General features: G+C 41.8%; 1 protein-coding gene across 2 annotated transcripts in view; it reads left to right on the forward strand.

Annotated features, from left to right (window-relative positions):
- CLIC6 (chloride intracellular channel 6) overlaps positions 1 to 15,347 on the forward strand; it is a 77,591-nt gene extending 62,244 nt beyond the window's left edge. For both annotated transcript variants that reach the window (XM_073584631.1, XM_073584632.1), the window contains exons 4-6: positions 9,493 to 9,599; positions 12,199 to 12,380; positions 13,748 to 15,347. In XM_073584631.1, the coding sequence (XP_073440732.1) occupies positions 9,493 to 9,599; positions 12,199 to 12,380; positions 13,748 to 13,912 (454 nt within the window). In that variant the 3' untranslated portion in view covers positions 13,913 to 15,347. The remainder of the gene's footprint in view (positions 1 to 9,492; positions 9,600 to 12,198; positions 12,381 to 13,747) is intronic.
- The last annotated feature ends 238 nt before the right edge of the window (positions 15,348 to 15,585 follow it).

Consider the following 15,585-nt stretch of genomic DNA (forward strand, 5'->3'; position numbering starts at 1 on the left):
TTTTCTCTGATGGAGTTTAAGCAATTGTCTGATCGTGTGGAGCAGCTTGCTGCTGAAGTGTGAGGAATTTCCGCCTATCTTGCTCATTCACACGCTGCTGAACCAAAAATCCCCACTCCTGATGTGTTTTTTGGGGATCGGTCTAAATTTTTGAATTTTAAGAATAATTGTAAATTATTTCTTGCCTTGAAGCCTAACTCATCGAGGAGCTCTGCGCAGCAGGTTAAAATTGCCATCTCCTTGCTGCGCGGCAATCCCCAGGATTGGGCGTTTTCTTTAGTACCAGATGATCCTATTCTAACTAATGTGGTCGCATTTTTTCAGGCCTTGGGGTTGTTGTATGATGAACCTAATGCGATTGATCAAGCTGAAAAGACCCTGTTGGCATTGAGCCAGAGTCAAGATTCTGCAGAACTCTACTGTCAAAAATTCCGAAAGTGGGCGGTCCTCACCACTTGGAATGATGGTGCCTTGGCAGCTCTCTTTCGGAAGTGTTTGTCAGAAGCCGTAAAGGATACTATGGTGGGATTTCCTGTTCCCTCTGGTCTTGACGATTCTATGTCATTAGCCATTCAGGTTGATCGGCGTTTACGTGAACGTAAAATTACACGGGAAATGCTGCCAACTGTTGAACAAATGTCTGAACCTAAGCAATGTGATAGAGTTTTGTCTAGGGCGCAACGTCAGGAGTTTAGAAGGCATAATAAGCTATGTTTTTTCTGTGGAGATGCCTCTCATACTATTTCTGTCTGCCCTAAACGAGAGAAACATTTTGCACACACATTTGCTGTAGGTGGTGTACAACCTAAGTTTGTTCTGGCAATTACTCTGATCTGCTCCCTGTCCACATTTTCTGCTAAAGCCTTTGTGGACTCAGGAGTGGCCTTGAGCCTAATGGATTTAGATTTTGCTAAACGTTGTGGTTTCCCTATGACACCCCTGCGGACGCCTATTCCTTTGAGGGGTATTGATGCTACTCCTTTGGCGAAGAATAAACCTCAATTTTGGACACAGGTGGCAATGCGGGTCGCCCCAGACCATCAAGAAAATTGCAGATTTTTGGTGCTGCATAATTTGCATGATACCATTGTTCTGGGGTTTCCCTGGTTGCAAATCCATAATCCAGTTTTGGATTGGAAATCTGTGTCTGTGGTGAGTTGGGGTTGTCGGTGTGCTCTTAGTGACACTCCTGTTTTCTCCACCTCTCCCCAGTCGCATGAGGTTCCTGACTATTTGGCTGATTTTTATGATGTGTTTAGTGAGAGTAAGTCTGCGTCTTTGCCTCCTCATAGGAGTTATGTGCAATTGAGCTGAGTCCGGGGTGTAAATTTCCCAAGGGTCGACTTTTTAATTTATCTGTATCCCGAACATGAGGCTATGTGTTCTTATATTAAGGAATCGTTGGAGAAGGGTCATATTGGACCATCCTCTTCACCCTTGGGTGCTGGGGTTTTTTTGTGGCCAAGAAGGATGGTTCATTAAGGCCCTGTACTGACTATCGCTCCCTTAACAAAATTACTGTTAAATATCAGTATCCGTTACCCCTGATTTCTGACCTATTTTCTAGAGTTGAAGGTGCTTGCTGGTTTACCAAGCTTGACCTCAGGGGGGCATATAATCTTATTCGCATTAAGCATGGGGATGAATGGAAGACAGCGTTTAATATTCCGGAGGGACATTTTGAGTACCTGGTGATGCCTTTTGGGCTCACTAACGCCCCTTCTGTCTTCCAGTGCTTCATGAATGATATTTTCCGGGACTTTGTGGATAAGTTTCTGATTATCTATTTGGATGATATTTTGATCTTTTCCAGGGATTGGGACTCTCATGTGGAACATGTTCGGACTGTGTTCCGGATTTTGAGGTAAAACTCCCTGTATGTTAAGGGATCGAAATGTCTTTTTGGTGTACAGCGGATTTCATTTTTGGGATTTATTTTGTCTCCGTCAACTATTGAAATGGACCTGGCTAAGATACAGGCCATTTATGATTGGGTGCAGCCCACTTCTTTGAAGGCTCTCCGGAAGTTTTTGGGTTTTGCTAATTTTTATCGTAAGTTTATAGCCAATTTTTCTGTTATTGCCAAACCATTAACTGACTTGACTAAGGAGGGCGCTGATTTGCTGAATTGGTCTCCAGAGGCTGTTTCTTCCTTTCAGGAGCTGAAGCGGAGGTTCACTTCTTCTCCGGTTTTGCGACAACCCGATGTCTCGCTTCCATTTCAGGTGGAGGTGGATGCTTCAGAGACTGGTGTAGGAGCTGTTTTGTCCCCAAAAGATACTGTAACATCTAAAATGAACCCCTGTGCCTTCTTTTCCCGAAAGTTCTCTCCTTCGGAACGCAACTATGATGTGGGGAATCAGGAACTGTTAGCCATGAAGTGGGCATTTGAGGAGTGGAGACATTGGTTGGAGGGAGCTAGACATCAAGTTGTAGTCCTCACTGACCACAAGAATTTGATCTACCTTGAGTCGGCTAAACGCTTGAATCCGAGACAGGCCAGGTGGGCCTTGTTTTTCACACGTTTTGATTTTGTGGTCTCCTTTCTTCCGGGCACTAAGAACGTTAAGGCTGATGCCCTCTCTAGGAGTTTTCTGGCTGATTCTCCTATTGTGACCAAGCCTGCTACCATCTTAGGTGAGGAGGTGGTTCTTTCTGCCATCTCGCCTGATTTGAGACGTGCTCTGGAGAAGTTTCAGGAGGATAAGCCTGAGCATTGTCCCAGTGGTAGGTTGTATGTTCCTGACCAGTGGAGGAGGAAAGTGATGTCTGAGGTTCATTGCTCCGCGTTGGCTGGTCATCCAGGTATTTTTGGTACTAGAGATTTGGTGAGTCGGTCTTTTTGGTGGCCTGCCTTGTCTCGAGATGTCAGAAATTTTGTGCAGTCCTGTGGGACTTGCTCCCGATCTAAGCCTTGTTCTCGTTCTAGTGGGTTGTTGATGCCTTTGCCGGTGCCCAGGAGTCTATGGACCCATATTTCAATGGATTTTATTTCTGATCTGCCTGTCTCTCAGAGGATGACTGTTATCTGGGTGATTTGTGATAGATTCTCTAAGATGGTTCATCTTGTACCACTCCCTAAGTTGCCATCTTCCTCAGAGTTGGTGCCCTTGTTTTTGCAACAGGTGGTTCGCTTGCACGGGATTCCTGAGAACATTGTATCAGACAGAGGAGTTCAGTTTGTCTCTAGATTCTGGAGGACCTTTTGTTCCAAGTTGGGAATTCAGTTGTCCTTCTCCTCTGCATTTCACCCTCAGACCAATGGGCAGACCCCTCCTCAAGGGGGAGGTACTGTTGTGAGCTCATCTGTTCATTCACCTTTTGTGTCCGAGGATCTCCCTCTTCTGGTGAAGGAAGGTAGTGAGGCTGATTTGGATGAAAGAAACCAAACACCTGATCAGGTGGATCGTGACTGGGTAACGGAACTTCAGACTGGATATAAGGCAGCTGACGCCCTTCTGAGTGGCTGGTGATTTCTCTGCTGGATTCTTGGAGACCAGTCTGATTCCTGTTTCCCAAAGATTAGTTTTTGCTCTGCTATTGAACTTATTAGTTTTGGTTTTGTTTACCTTGTTTTTTGAGTTCAGCCATCCCCGGCCGGGGGTGTGCTGGATTCTTATTCCTTGATCAGTGTTCTCTTTTGCTCTGCTTTCAGCATATTCTGAGTGCTGATATAGGGTTTGAAGTCTAGTGACTTCAGGGTCCTTTTTGCTTATCAGTTGTGTTGGTAATATTTTTAGCAGGGTTTTCTCGGATTGCAGACAGCAGCTTTTCTGTCCTGTCCTTTTTAGTTAGCTTGGGCCCCATCGTTTGCTCAACCTATCTTTCTATCCGTGTTAGTGTTTTCATCTTATTTCACCGTCATTATATGTTTGGGGCTGCCTATTGCTTTGGGGTCTGCTCTGGGGCAGTCAGTTTTTCCCTTTTCTCTCTTTAGGCTTATTTAGATCTCCGGCTGTGACGAGGTGTCTACTAGTTGTGTGATAGGATTAGGGGTCTGCAATCCGCTAGTTTCCAACCTCTCTGATTTTCTGGGCTGAGCGTGTGTTTTGTTTTTTCCTCCTCGGTGACTCAATCATAACAGTGGATCCTGTGTTATCTACTGTATATAGAGGTGTTATCAGTCATTGTACAGGGGGAGGAGGTGAGCTGTGACATCACCTATTGTGAATGGTAGATCTTGTATTATCTACTATATATAGAGAGGTGTTATCCACAGTGACCCCAAGAACAATGATAGCTGTATATCCCCATTAAAAGTGACAACTACAATAACCTCCATAAGAGTGAAAGTCGCAGCAGCCCCGAACTAACAATACTAATAGGAATAAAATGTAACTTATGGCGCTTTGGTTCTTACTAGTGATGAGCGAACGTGCTTGAATAATATGTTGGATTCCCCGCAGCTGCATGTCTCGTGGCTGTTCGACAGCCGCAACACATGCAAGGATTGCCTTTGTCTAACAGCCACGAGACATGCAGCTGCGGGGACTCAAACATACAGTGGGGAAAATAAGTATTTGATACACTGCCGATTTTGCACGTTTTCCCCCCTACAAAGAATGGAGAGGTCTGTAAGTTTTATCGTAGGTACACTTCACCTGTGAGAGACAGAATCTAAAAATAAAGCCCAAAAAATCACATTGTAGGATTTTTACATAATTAATTTGCATTTTATTGCATGAAATAAGTATTTGATAAAAGAGAAAAACAGAACTTAATATTTGTTACAGAGGTCAGACATTTCCTGTAGTTCTTGACCTGGTTTGCACACACTGCAGCAGGGATTTTGGCCCCCTCCTCCATACAGATTTTCTCCAGATCTTTCAGGTTTCAGGGCTGTCACTGATTTTCTATTGGGTTCAGATCTGTAAACTGGCTAGGCCACTCCAGGACCTTGGAATACTTCTTACAGAGCCGCTCCTTAGTTGCCCTGACTGTGTGTTTCATGTCACTGTCATACTGGAAGACTGAGCCACGACCCATCTTCAATGCTCTTACTGAGGCAAGTTGTTTGCTGGCCAAAATCTCACGATGCATGACCCATCCATCCTCCCTTCAATACGGTGCTGTCGTCCTGTCCCCTTTTCAGAACAGCACCCCCCAAAGTATGATGTTTCCCCATCATGCTTCACTGCTGGAATGGTGAGTGGAATTGTTACCAAAAAGTTCTATTTTCGTCTCATCTGACCACATGACCTTCTCCCATGCTTCTTATGGATCATCCAGATGGTCATTGGCGAACTTCAAATGTGCCTGGATATGTGCTGGTGTGAGCAGGGGGACCTTGCGCGCCTGCAGAATTTTAACCCATGGCGGCGTAGTGTGTTACTAACGGTAATATTTGAGACTGTGGTTCCAACTCTCTTCAGGTCATTGACCAGGTCCTCTCGTTTAGTTCTGGGCTGATTCATGACCTTTCTCAGAATCATCCTTACCTGACAAGGTGAGATCTTCCATGGAGCCTCAGACTGAGGAAGACTGACAGTCATCTTGTGTTTCTTCCATTGTCTAATAATTGTTCCACCAGTTGTTGCCTTCTCACCAAGCTGCTTGCCTATTGTCCTGTAGCCCATCACAGCCTTGTGCTGGTCTACAATTTTGACCCTGGTGTCCTTAGAAAGTTGATTGTTCATGGTGGAGAGGTTGCAGTGTGATTGCGTGTGTGGACAGGTGTCTTTTATACAGGTAATAAGTAGGAGAAAGGAGGACCTCTTAACCCCTTTACCCCCAAGGCTGTTTGTATCTTCATGACCAGGCCAAATTTTACAATTCTGACCACTGTCACTTTATGTGGTAATAAATCTGGAGCGCTTCAATGGATCCCACTGATTCTGAGACTGTTTTTTGTGACATATTATACTGCATGATAGTGGTAATATTTCTTCAAGACTTGCGTTTATTTTTGGGGGAAGAAAAAAAATGGAAATTTAGCGAAAATTTTGAAAAGTTTGCAATTTTCAAACTTTTAATTTTTACACCCTTGAATCAGAGAGTGGTGTCACACAAAGTAGTTAATCAATAACTTTTTCAACATGTCCAACCGTAGCATATGGGGTGCAATGATCATATGGACACCACAGGTGGGTCACAGAAGTTTATACCATTGGGCAGTGAAGAAAAAAATAATACAACTTTTACCACCAAAATTTTGTTTTAGCCCCAGATTATACATTTTCACAGTGGGAAATAGGTAAAAATCCCACTAAAATTTGTCCCACAATTTCTGTTGAATGTAGAAATTTCCCATGTGTGACTGTACAGTACTGCTTAGCCATATGGAGAGACTCAGGTGGGACGGAGCGCTATTTGCCTGATGGAGAGCAGATTTTCCTAGAATAGTTTGCGGACTCCATATACAGAGACCCTATGTGCTAGAAAAGCAGAATCCATCCTCAAGTGACCCCATTTTTGAAATTATACCCCTTTGCTACACGTGTAGTGACGATTTTGACCTCATGGGTGTTTACTAGAAAAAAAAGCAGCAGTGGATGTTGATAAGTGAAAATTGCAAACTGCCGTTGTAGTGACCAATACATTGTAGTGACCAGTACGTTATGCTCAGCTCATGCTTCTGGAGACACACATCTGTATATTAGGTGGGCTCTCATTGCTACAGAAATGCCAAACGTGTATGCTAACTGCAGTTTAGGCACACCGGGGCTTAGAAGGGAGGGGGGCATTCGGATTTAGGAGTCCAAAATTCCGTGGATTTCTTTTGTGGGGCAATGAGCCATAGCGCTTTTCCAGAGCCTTTGTGCTACCAGTAACATGGATGCCCCCTAAATTTACTTTGACAGATGATGGAACTGAGCAGGGACTTGCTTTTTTTGGCGTTTGAAATTAAGCTTTTATTGGGAACATTTTACATATTGTTTGTGATCACAGTTATCCGGCGCTCTACGCTGAGCACTTACTTTGGGCATTCCATAAAATTGTCGAGTGACATGATTAAGATGAAACCCCCGAGGGATCCATTCACTATGATGAGGCAGCCGAGTTACTCTGGACTGTGTCTTGCCTCTGTTCAGTGGTGTCCTTCTTTTCAGAAGTGCACAAAACTGTGGTCGACCAGTTTTATGAATGCCTAAAAAGACGGACACCTCCGGGTCACAGGACCTATGGCGTTCACAGTGCCTCCATCTGCCTCATTATAAGGAATCTTCTGCCGGGGGTTCTGTCTGAATCACATATTTCAGAGATTTACACGGAAACCCTGGTGCAATCGCTTAACACAGAGCGCAGGATAAATGTGACCTGAGTCTTACTGCGATCTTTGGGTGGCAGAATGAAAAAATCAACAGCAGGTGAAAAATTGGTTTTATTTATTTTTTACGCCGTTCCTTGTGTGGTATAAGTGATTTGACAACTTCATTATTCGGGTCTGTGCGATTACAGCTTTACCAGATTTATATTGGGTTTTTCTGTTTGGCAGCTGTCACACAGTAAAAGAATTTTTTTTTTTGCAAAAATTAGATTTTGCATCGCCATATTTTTATAGCTATAAATTTTTCTTATTTCGTTCGACACAGTCATGTTCGGGCTTGTTTTTTGTGGGACGAGGTGACGTTTTATTGATACCACTTTTGGGCACATGACATTTTTTGATCGCTTTCAAACACCAGCAATTCAGTATTTTTTTTTTATGTTTTTCCGTGTGTGGTAAAATTGATAAAATGTTATTCTGAGCTGTATGGTGGCTTGTTTTTTGTGGAATAAGATGATGTTTTAGCAATACGATTTTTATTTGCATTTTCCTTTTTATCGTGTTTTATTCTACTTTTTGTTTGGTGGTATGATGATAAATCATCGTTTTATGCCTCGTTTTTTATTTTTTTATGGTGCTCACTGAAGGGGTTTACTAGTGGCACGCTTTTATATGTCAGGTCGTTCCGGACGCGGCGATAGAAAATTGGTGTGCTTTTTTTTTCATAAAAATATTTATTTAATAGTACGATATATTTAAAAAAAAATTGTTATTATTTTGTGATTTCTGTAAAAATATTTTTACAATTTTTTTCATTGTTATCACTTTTTATTTTTTACTTTTTTTTTACTTTGTCCCACAATGGGACTTTCATTTTTTGAAAACTGAAGGCTTGTATAGTATGGGGATGCAGCAGTATCCTTATGCTATGCAGTCAGCTCTCCACTGACAGACAAACTTGATAGATCATGGACTGAGCATGATCTAGCAAGTTTGCTAGCTCTGGTGATCCGGATGTCGTCATACATCATAGCAATGGTCGGGCCCCCCCCACAATGGGGTTGTGGGGCGCCAATCCAAGCACACGGTGGGCTTCCTCCCTCTGCTCTTTAAATGCTGCAACCAATTTTTAGGGGATTAAAGTGCCGGGAGCGGTGCGGGACAGTTCCTGAGTGTCGGGTGTCAGGTGTCATGGATGTATCAGTTGCAACAGACAGTCGCTCTGCATCTGGCTGCAGACGGTCTCTGCGTTTGGCATTGCAGATGCCTTCTTAATCCTTCTGACTTTTGGACCCAGTGGCAACCTCCCTCAGGCTCTAATTGATACACCCCGACCTGGGTGTTTTTAGAATCTCAGTCTGCTCTAGGGAGCCGCCGGTGATATTCACATTTTCCCTTGTGTGGTGCTTGGAGGACATTTGGTGTTACCTCTCCGAGTCTGCTCATGTTAAGTTTCTCCTCCCTTGTTTGTCTCCCTTCTTGTCTTTAGTGTAGAGTGGGGACTGACCAGTGCTCATCCCCCCTTCCCTATCCAGGGCCTAGCTCTAGTGATATACAGGGCTAAGGTTTCCTGCTTGGCGATTGGTGTGGAACCAATATAGGGACAGTAGGGTAGGCAGGGTGCTATTAGATCTACCTAGGGGTCTCCACTTTCCCATTCCCTAGCGTTTGGGCTTCCTTCCCCTCATCACTTTGTGTTGCACTTAGTGACATCAGCGGTCAGAGTCAGCTGACACCTGGCGGTGATCTTGCGTGCACTGCCCCTGTGCGCAGGCGATCGCCATAACATATCTATACATCACAGCTCTGTAAGTATGAAGCGGCCTGGATGTATGGAAGCGTCAAAGGTTGTAAAGAAGTTCAAGAAAAACAAACAGGTCTGTGAGAGCCAGGATTCTTGCTGGTTGGTCGGTGATCAAATACTTATTTCATGCAATAAAATGCAATTTAATTAATTAAAAATCCTACAATGTTATTCTCTGGACTTTATTTTTTAGATTCTGTCTCTCACAGGTGAAGGGTACCTACGATAAAAATTACAGACCTCTCCATTCTCTGTAGGTGGGAAAACCTGCAAAATCGTCAGTGTATCAAATACTTATTTTCCCCACTGCATTACTCGAGCACTCCCCAGATACTCGGATACCACCCGAGCATGCCGACATAACACTTTACCCGAGCACGCTCGCTCATCACTCGCTCTGACACATTGTGGCACTGCCATTGTGTGCTGGTTCAGCACCACACACCCTATTGTAACTTCTCCATTTATCCTCTTATTTAAGGTTTCCAAAACTTGTAACAAATCACCCCGAATCCAACTCGGCAGGAAATAACGTGTTTGCTAAATTTTCAGCCTACATAAAAAATCCCCGGAAAGATCTAAATGAAAGTAAGTAAAGATTTTCTGAGTTTTTAATGAAATCCATCAGCATGTTTTCCCCTCTGGAAGCAGCTGTGGAGCTGTGGAACGGATCGTCCCCCCAATAATAAAGATATCTTTTTTTTTATAAAGAGCCAATGTGTCAGTCAGGACATATCTAGTTTATAAGCCATATGCAAAGCAGAGCGGATTAGTGAGTGCAGCTCTGGGGTATAATACAGGATGTAACTCAGGATCAGTAATGTAATGTATGTACACAGTGACTGCACCAGCAGAATAGTGAGTGCAGCTCTGGACTATAATACAGGATGTAACTAAGGATCAGTAATGTAATGTATGTACCCAGTGACTGCACCATCAGAATAGTGAGTGCAGCTCTGGGGTATAATACAGGATGTAACTCAGGATCAGTACAGGATCAGTAATGTATGTACACAGTGACTACACCAGCAGAATAGTGAGTGCAGCTCTGGGGTATAATACAGGATGTAACTCAGGATCAGTAATGTAATGTATGTACACAGTGACTACACCAGCAGAATAGTGAGTGCTGCTCTGGGGTATAATACAGGATGTAACTCAGGATCAGTAATGTAATGTATGTACACAGTGACTGCACCAGCAGAATAGTAAGTGCAGCTCTGGAGTATAATACAGGATGTAACTCAGGATCAGTAATGTAATGTATGTACACAGTGACTGCACCAGCAGAATAGTGAGTGCAGCTCTGGAGTATAATACAGGATGTAACCCAGTATCAGTAATGTAATGTATGTACACAGTGACTGCACCAGCAGAATAGTGAGTGCAGCTCTAGGGTATACTACAGGATGTAACTCAGGATCAGTAATGTAATGTATGTACACAGTGACTGCACCAGCAGAATAGTAAGTGCAGCTCTGGAGTATAATACAGGATGTAACTCAGGATCAGTAATGTAATGTATGTACACAGTGACTGCACCAGCAGAATAGTAAGTGCAGCTCTGGAGTATAATACAGGATGTAACTCAGGATCAGTAATGTAATGTATGTACACAGTGACTGCACCAGCAGAATAGTGAGTGCAGCTCTGGGGTATAATACAGGATGTAACTCAGGATCAGTAATGTAATGTATGTACACAGTGACTGCACCAGCAGAATAGTGAGTGCAGCTCTGGAGTATAATACAGGATGTAACCCAGTATCAGTAATGTAATGTATGTACACAGTGACTGCACCAGCAGAATAGTGAGTGCAGCTCTGGGGTATAATACAGGATGTAACTCAGGATCAGTAATGTAATGTATGTACACAGTGACTGCACCAGCAGAATAGTGAGTGCAGCTCTGGAGTATAATACAGGATGTAACTCAGGATCAGTACAGGATCAGTAATGCAATGTATGTACACAGTGACTGCACCAGCAGAATAGTGAGTGCAGCTCTGGAGTATAATACAGGATGTAACTCAGGATCAGTAATGTAATGTATGTACACAGTGACTGCACCAGCAGAATAGTGAGTGCAGCTCTGGAGTATAATACAGGATGTAACTCAGGATCAGTAATGTAATGAATGTACACAGTGACTGCACCAGCAGAATAGTGAGTGCAGCTCTGGAGTATAATACAGGAAGTAACTCAGGATCAGTAATGTAATGTATGTACACAGTGACTGCACCAGCAGAATAGTGAGTGCAGCTCTGGGGTATAATACAGGATGTAACCCAGGATCAGTAATGTAATGTATGTACACAGTGACTGCACCAGCAGAATAGTGAGTGCAGCTCTGGAGTATAATACAGGATGTAACTCAGGATCAGTAATGTAATGAATGTACACAGTGACTGCACCAGCAGAATAGTGAGTGCAGCTCTGGAGTATAATACAGGAAGTAACTCAGGATCAGTAATGTAATGTATGTACACAGTGACTGCACCAGCAGAATAGTGAGTGCAGCTCTGGGGTATAATACAGGATGTAACCCAGGATCAGTAATGTAATGCATGTACACAGTGACTGCACCAGCAGAATAGTGAGTGCAGCTCTGAAGTATAATACAGGATGTAACTCAGGATCAGTAATGTAATGTATGTACACAGTGACTGCACCAGCAGAATAGTGAGTGCAGCTCTGGAGTATAATACAGGATGTAACCCAGGATCAGTAATGTAATGCATGTACACAGTGACTGCACCAGCAGAATAGTGAGTGCAGCTTTGGGGTATAATACAGGATGTTGCTCAGGATCAGTAATGTAATGCATGTACACAGTGACTGCTCCAGCAGAATAGTGAGTGCAGCTCTGGAGTATAATACAGGATGTAACTCCGGATCAGTAATGTAATGTATGTACACAGTGACTGCACCAGCAGAATAGTGAGTGCAGCTCTGGGGTATAATACAGGATGTAACTCAGGATCAGCAATGTAATGCATGTACACAGTGACTGCACCAGCAGAATAGTGAGTGCAGCTCTGGAGTATAATACAGGATGTAACTCAGGATCAGTAATGTACTGTACTTACATGGGACCTGAGCTGTCTCTGCTAATTTAATGACTGGTTATTTAAAATATGAAATAACATTTATATGTCAGTAATTCTATATTTTCTGCTCCTTTTCAGATTTAGAAAAAAACCTGTTGAGATCGTTAAAAAAGCTGAATGACTTTTTGAATTCACCGCTGCCTGATGAGATTGATGCCAATTCCACAGAGGAGATCACGGTCTCCAACAGGAAATTTTTGGATGGGAATGAACTGACCCTTGCAGATTGTAACCTGTTACCGAAACTCCACATAATAAAGGTTTGATACGTTGCAGATAACACACATAATAATCTTTATTTTTTATATAGCGCTAACATATTCCGCAGCGCTTTACATTTTACACGCATCATCACCACTGTCCCCGATGGGGCTCACAATCTAAATATGATAGAAGCTGAGCTCTGAGGTCTGGTACTGACTCTTTTCACTGTGTCAGGTTCGTTTATGACCACAGATCACATCAAAGTTGAATGTGCAAGGAAACAAAAAGTCTCTAAAAGCCAAACGGTGCAACATTTTTAATGGAATCTCTTTGCAGAAATGATTTTTAGCTCCACATACATGCATTTTATTGAAAAAAAATCTCCTAATGTGAAAAACCCCTTTAATACTATGTATCTGGTAGTAAAAGCACATAAATCCCGTATACCTCCCATATACTTATATTGTTAATATACACTAAAAGTCCAACATAAAGTTTCTTTCTTGTACCTTTGTACATTTTTCGTCTCCTTCTGTCCCTCTGTGCATCCAGCGTCACTATTCTTACCAAATGGTATTTGGTATCTATGGGGTATTCAGCATAGCGTAGCTGATCTGTGCTGCAACCTGGCTGTCAGAGCAAGGAAGATGCTGTGAGAAAGTCTGGGGGGATTTTTTATTAGACAGGGTCATAAGGTGCATCTGTTTTTCATGGATTACACAGAGTCACTAGGTGCAAATGTTAGCTGGTATCCATGGGGCCTTCAGTATAGCATAGCTGATCTGTGCTGCAACCCACCGTCAGAGCAAGGAAGATACAGTGAGAAGGTCTGGGGGATTTTTTATTAGACAGGGTCATAAGGTGCATCTGTTTTTCATGGATTACACAGAGTCACTAGGTGCAAATGTTAGCTGGTATCCATGGGGCCTTCAGTATAGCATAGCTGATCTGTGCTGCAACCCACCATCAGAGCAAGGAAGATACTGTGAGAAGGTCTGGGGGATTTTTGTTAGACAGGGTCATTAGGTGCATCTCTTTTCCAGTTATTAGACACGATCATTAAGTGCAAATGTTAGCTGATATCCTTGGGATCTTCAGAATAGCGTAGCTGAGCTGTGCTGCAGTCCGGCTGACAGATGTTTCATTATGCAGAGTCATTTGGTGCATCTGCGTAAACACGACCGACAGCATTAGAACTACTGGGGGACAGATCCAATGACAACGGAAGAAAGCCCTGGGGGGTCATGATTAGGGGGTGATACTGAAAAGTGCAATATTTATTAATAGGTTGTATTGACAAAATATAATTAATTTTGTATGTATGGAAAGCTGAGACCACGTTATGTTTTGGGGAATAATCATTTAATTAGAAGTCATAGTTATCTAATATTATATTTTTCTTTTTTTCATTATTATTTTTCAGGTTGTTTGCAAAAAATTCCGGAATTTTGAAATCCCAGTGGAAATGACCGGAATCTGGAGATACCTGAAAAATGCATACACCAGAGATGAATTCATCAACACGTGTCCGGCCGACCATGAGATTGAATTTGCATATTTTGGAGTTGCCAAACAGATGAATATATAAAAAGATTTTTTTTTTGCCAATTTCTTGAATCATTCCATATGCAGTATTGGTTCATAAGGTGTCAAAATCAAATTTACTGTAAATTGAATTAACCTTATTTACTGGAAAGTTGATGAGTTACAGAAGGGCAAATCTGAATTCCGGTATCTTAATTTTATCACTACTCCTAGGCAATGTGCAGCGATGTCCTTTACACAGTGTAAGGTTATGTTCACACATGGTGGAGACGCTGCAGATTTCCTATCTGGATTCACAAAAGCAGCAAAGTGGATACCAAGTATAGTCGTCTACTCCTGATAAGGGGGAGAGCTCCTAAAAATCTCTAAACTGAACCTACCTCGAACTTTTTTGGGAAAGCAACTGTCCTGGGAGGTTACTTCACTCTAATAAAAGGCAAAGGAAGGGGTTGAGAGAGATGGGGATTGGGAATAAAAAGGCTGATAATGAGTGTAAAGGGTGAGACTTCATAAAAAGGTAAAAAAAAATTCCCTAAAGTGAAATCCACAACAAATCAGCATCAAAATCTGCAGTGAATCAGCAGCCAAAAAAATTGTAAGGTGTGAATGTATCCAAAAGTAAAACTTTTAACACCGTCAAGTTTTCAAGTCACAAAAAGTTCTTAATAGGTTGGAGCGCTCTGAATCCTCTGCACAGACATAGACTTAACTGATAAAATTCTAAAGAAAATGTTTGGTTTTTTTTAAGGTCAAAACATAAAAAAATAAGATTTGGAGACATGCCGCCTGAAACGTGAAAGTGCCAATAAGTATATCTGAGCCATATAGAGAATGACTTCAGGGATTTTAGATATTTTAATACCAGATTTATTCCTTTTGTAGATTTTGATTCATTTTAAGAAAGTAACTGTACTCCTTTTCTTCTGTGCAATGAAAGTTTTAAGAAATTCAACTTTTTAGTCACAGTCACAGTTAGTCACAGTTTTGAATTAACACTTAATAAGAATCTGCCATGGGAAAATCACCTCCTGTTTTAAATCAGGTTTTTAATGTCAAAGTGCTCCTCATGGGCAGTCCTTCTGGTTCCTCCTTCTCATTGGCACAAAGAAAAGGAGGGGCATATTCTCCTCTCTATAAAATGGAACAGTGGGGTCCATCAGGCATCCTTCTGCTTAATGGGAACGCAATTTTGATTTTTACATGTTTCCATGACGTGTAATAAACTAATAGAATATTCTTGAAAAATCTGTAATTTTATTTTATTAGTTTATTATTATTAGCATCATGTGATGTTTCTTCCACTTTTATTTTTTTTAATATCCTGCTTCTTCTGAGCCTCCGACTTGATCTTGTCACTTAATGCAATTTCAAGGAAGTCGTGCGCATTTCACAAGAAAAACTATTTCATGATGTTATGTTACTGCGAATAACTACTATGCATATACCCATATTTGTATTAAAGCTTATCCTTAACATTACATGCAGTTTTCTGCCTTTTCTTTATTTTTTTGCTATTATTATTATTAACATTACTATTATTAATATTTACAAAATGGAATATATTTTGTTTGGCAAATTTAAAAAATAACAAAAAAAAACAATTTTTCATTGACAGAGTTGAGGGATTACCGAGGGGGTTTGGATTAACAATTTATTTTTTGAAAGAGGGGGAGGCTCCTGCTGCAGGAGAAAAATAAAGGATTTTTTTTCCCATAT

Source organism: Dendrobates tinctorius, unplaced genomic scaffold (assembly GCF_039654945.1).
Source record: "Dendrobates tinctorius isolate UK_male_01 unplaced genomic scaffold, ASM3965494v1 ptg000084l, whole genome shotgun sequence".
Taxonomy (NCBI): Eukaryota; Metazoa; Chordata; class Amphibia; order Anura; family Dendrobatidae; genus Dendrobates; species Dendrobates tinctorius.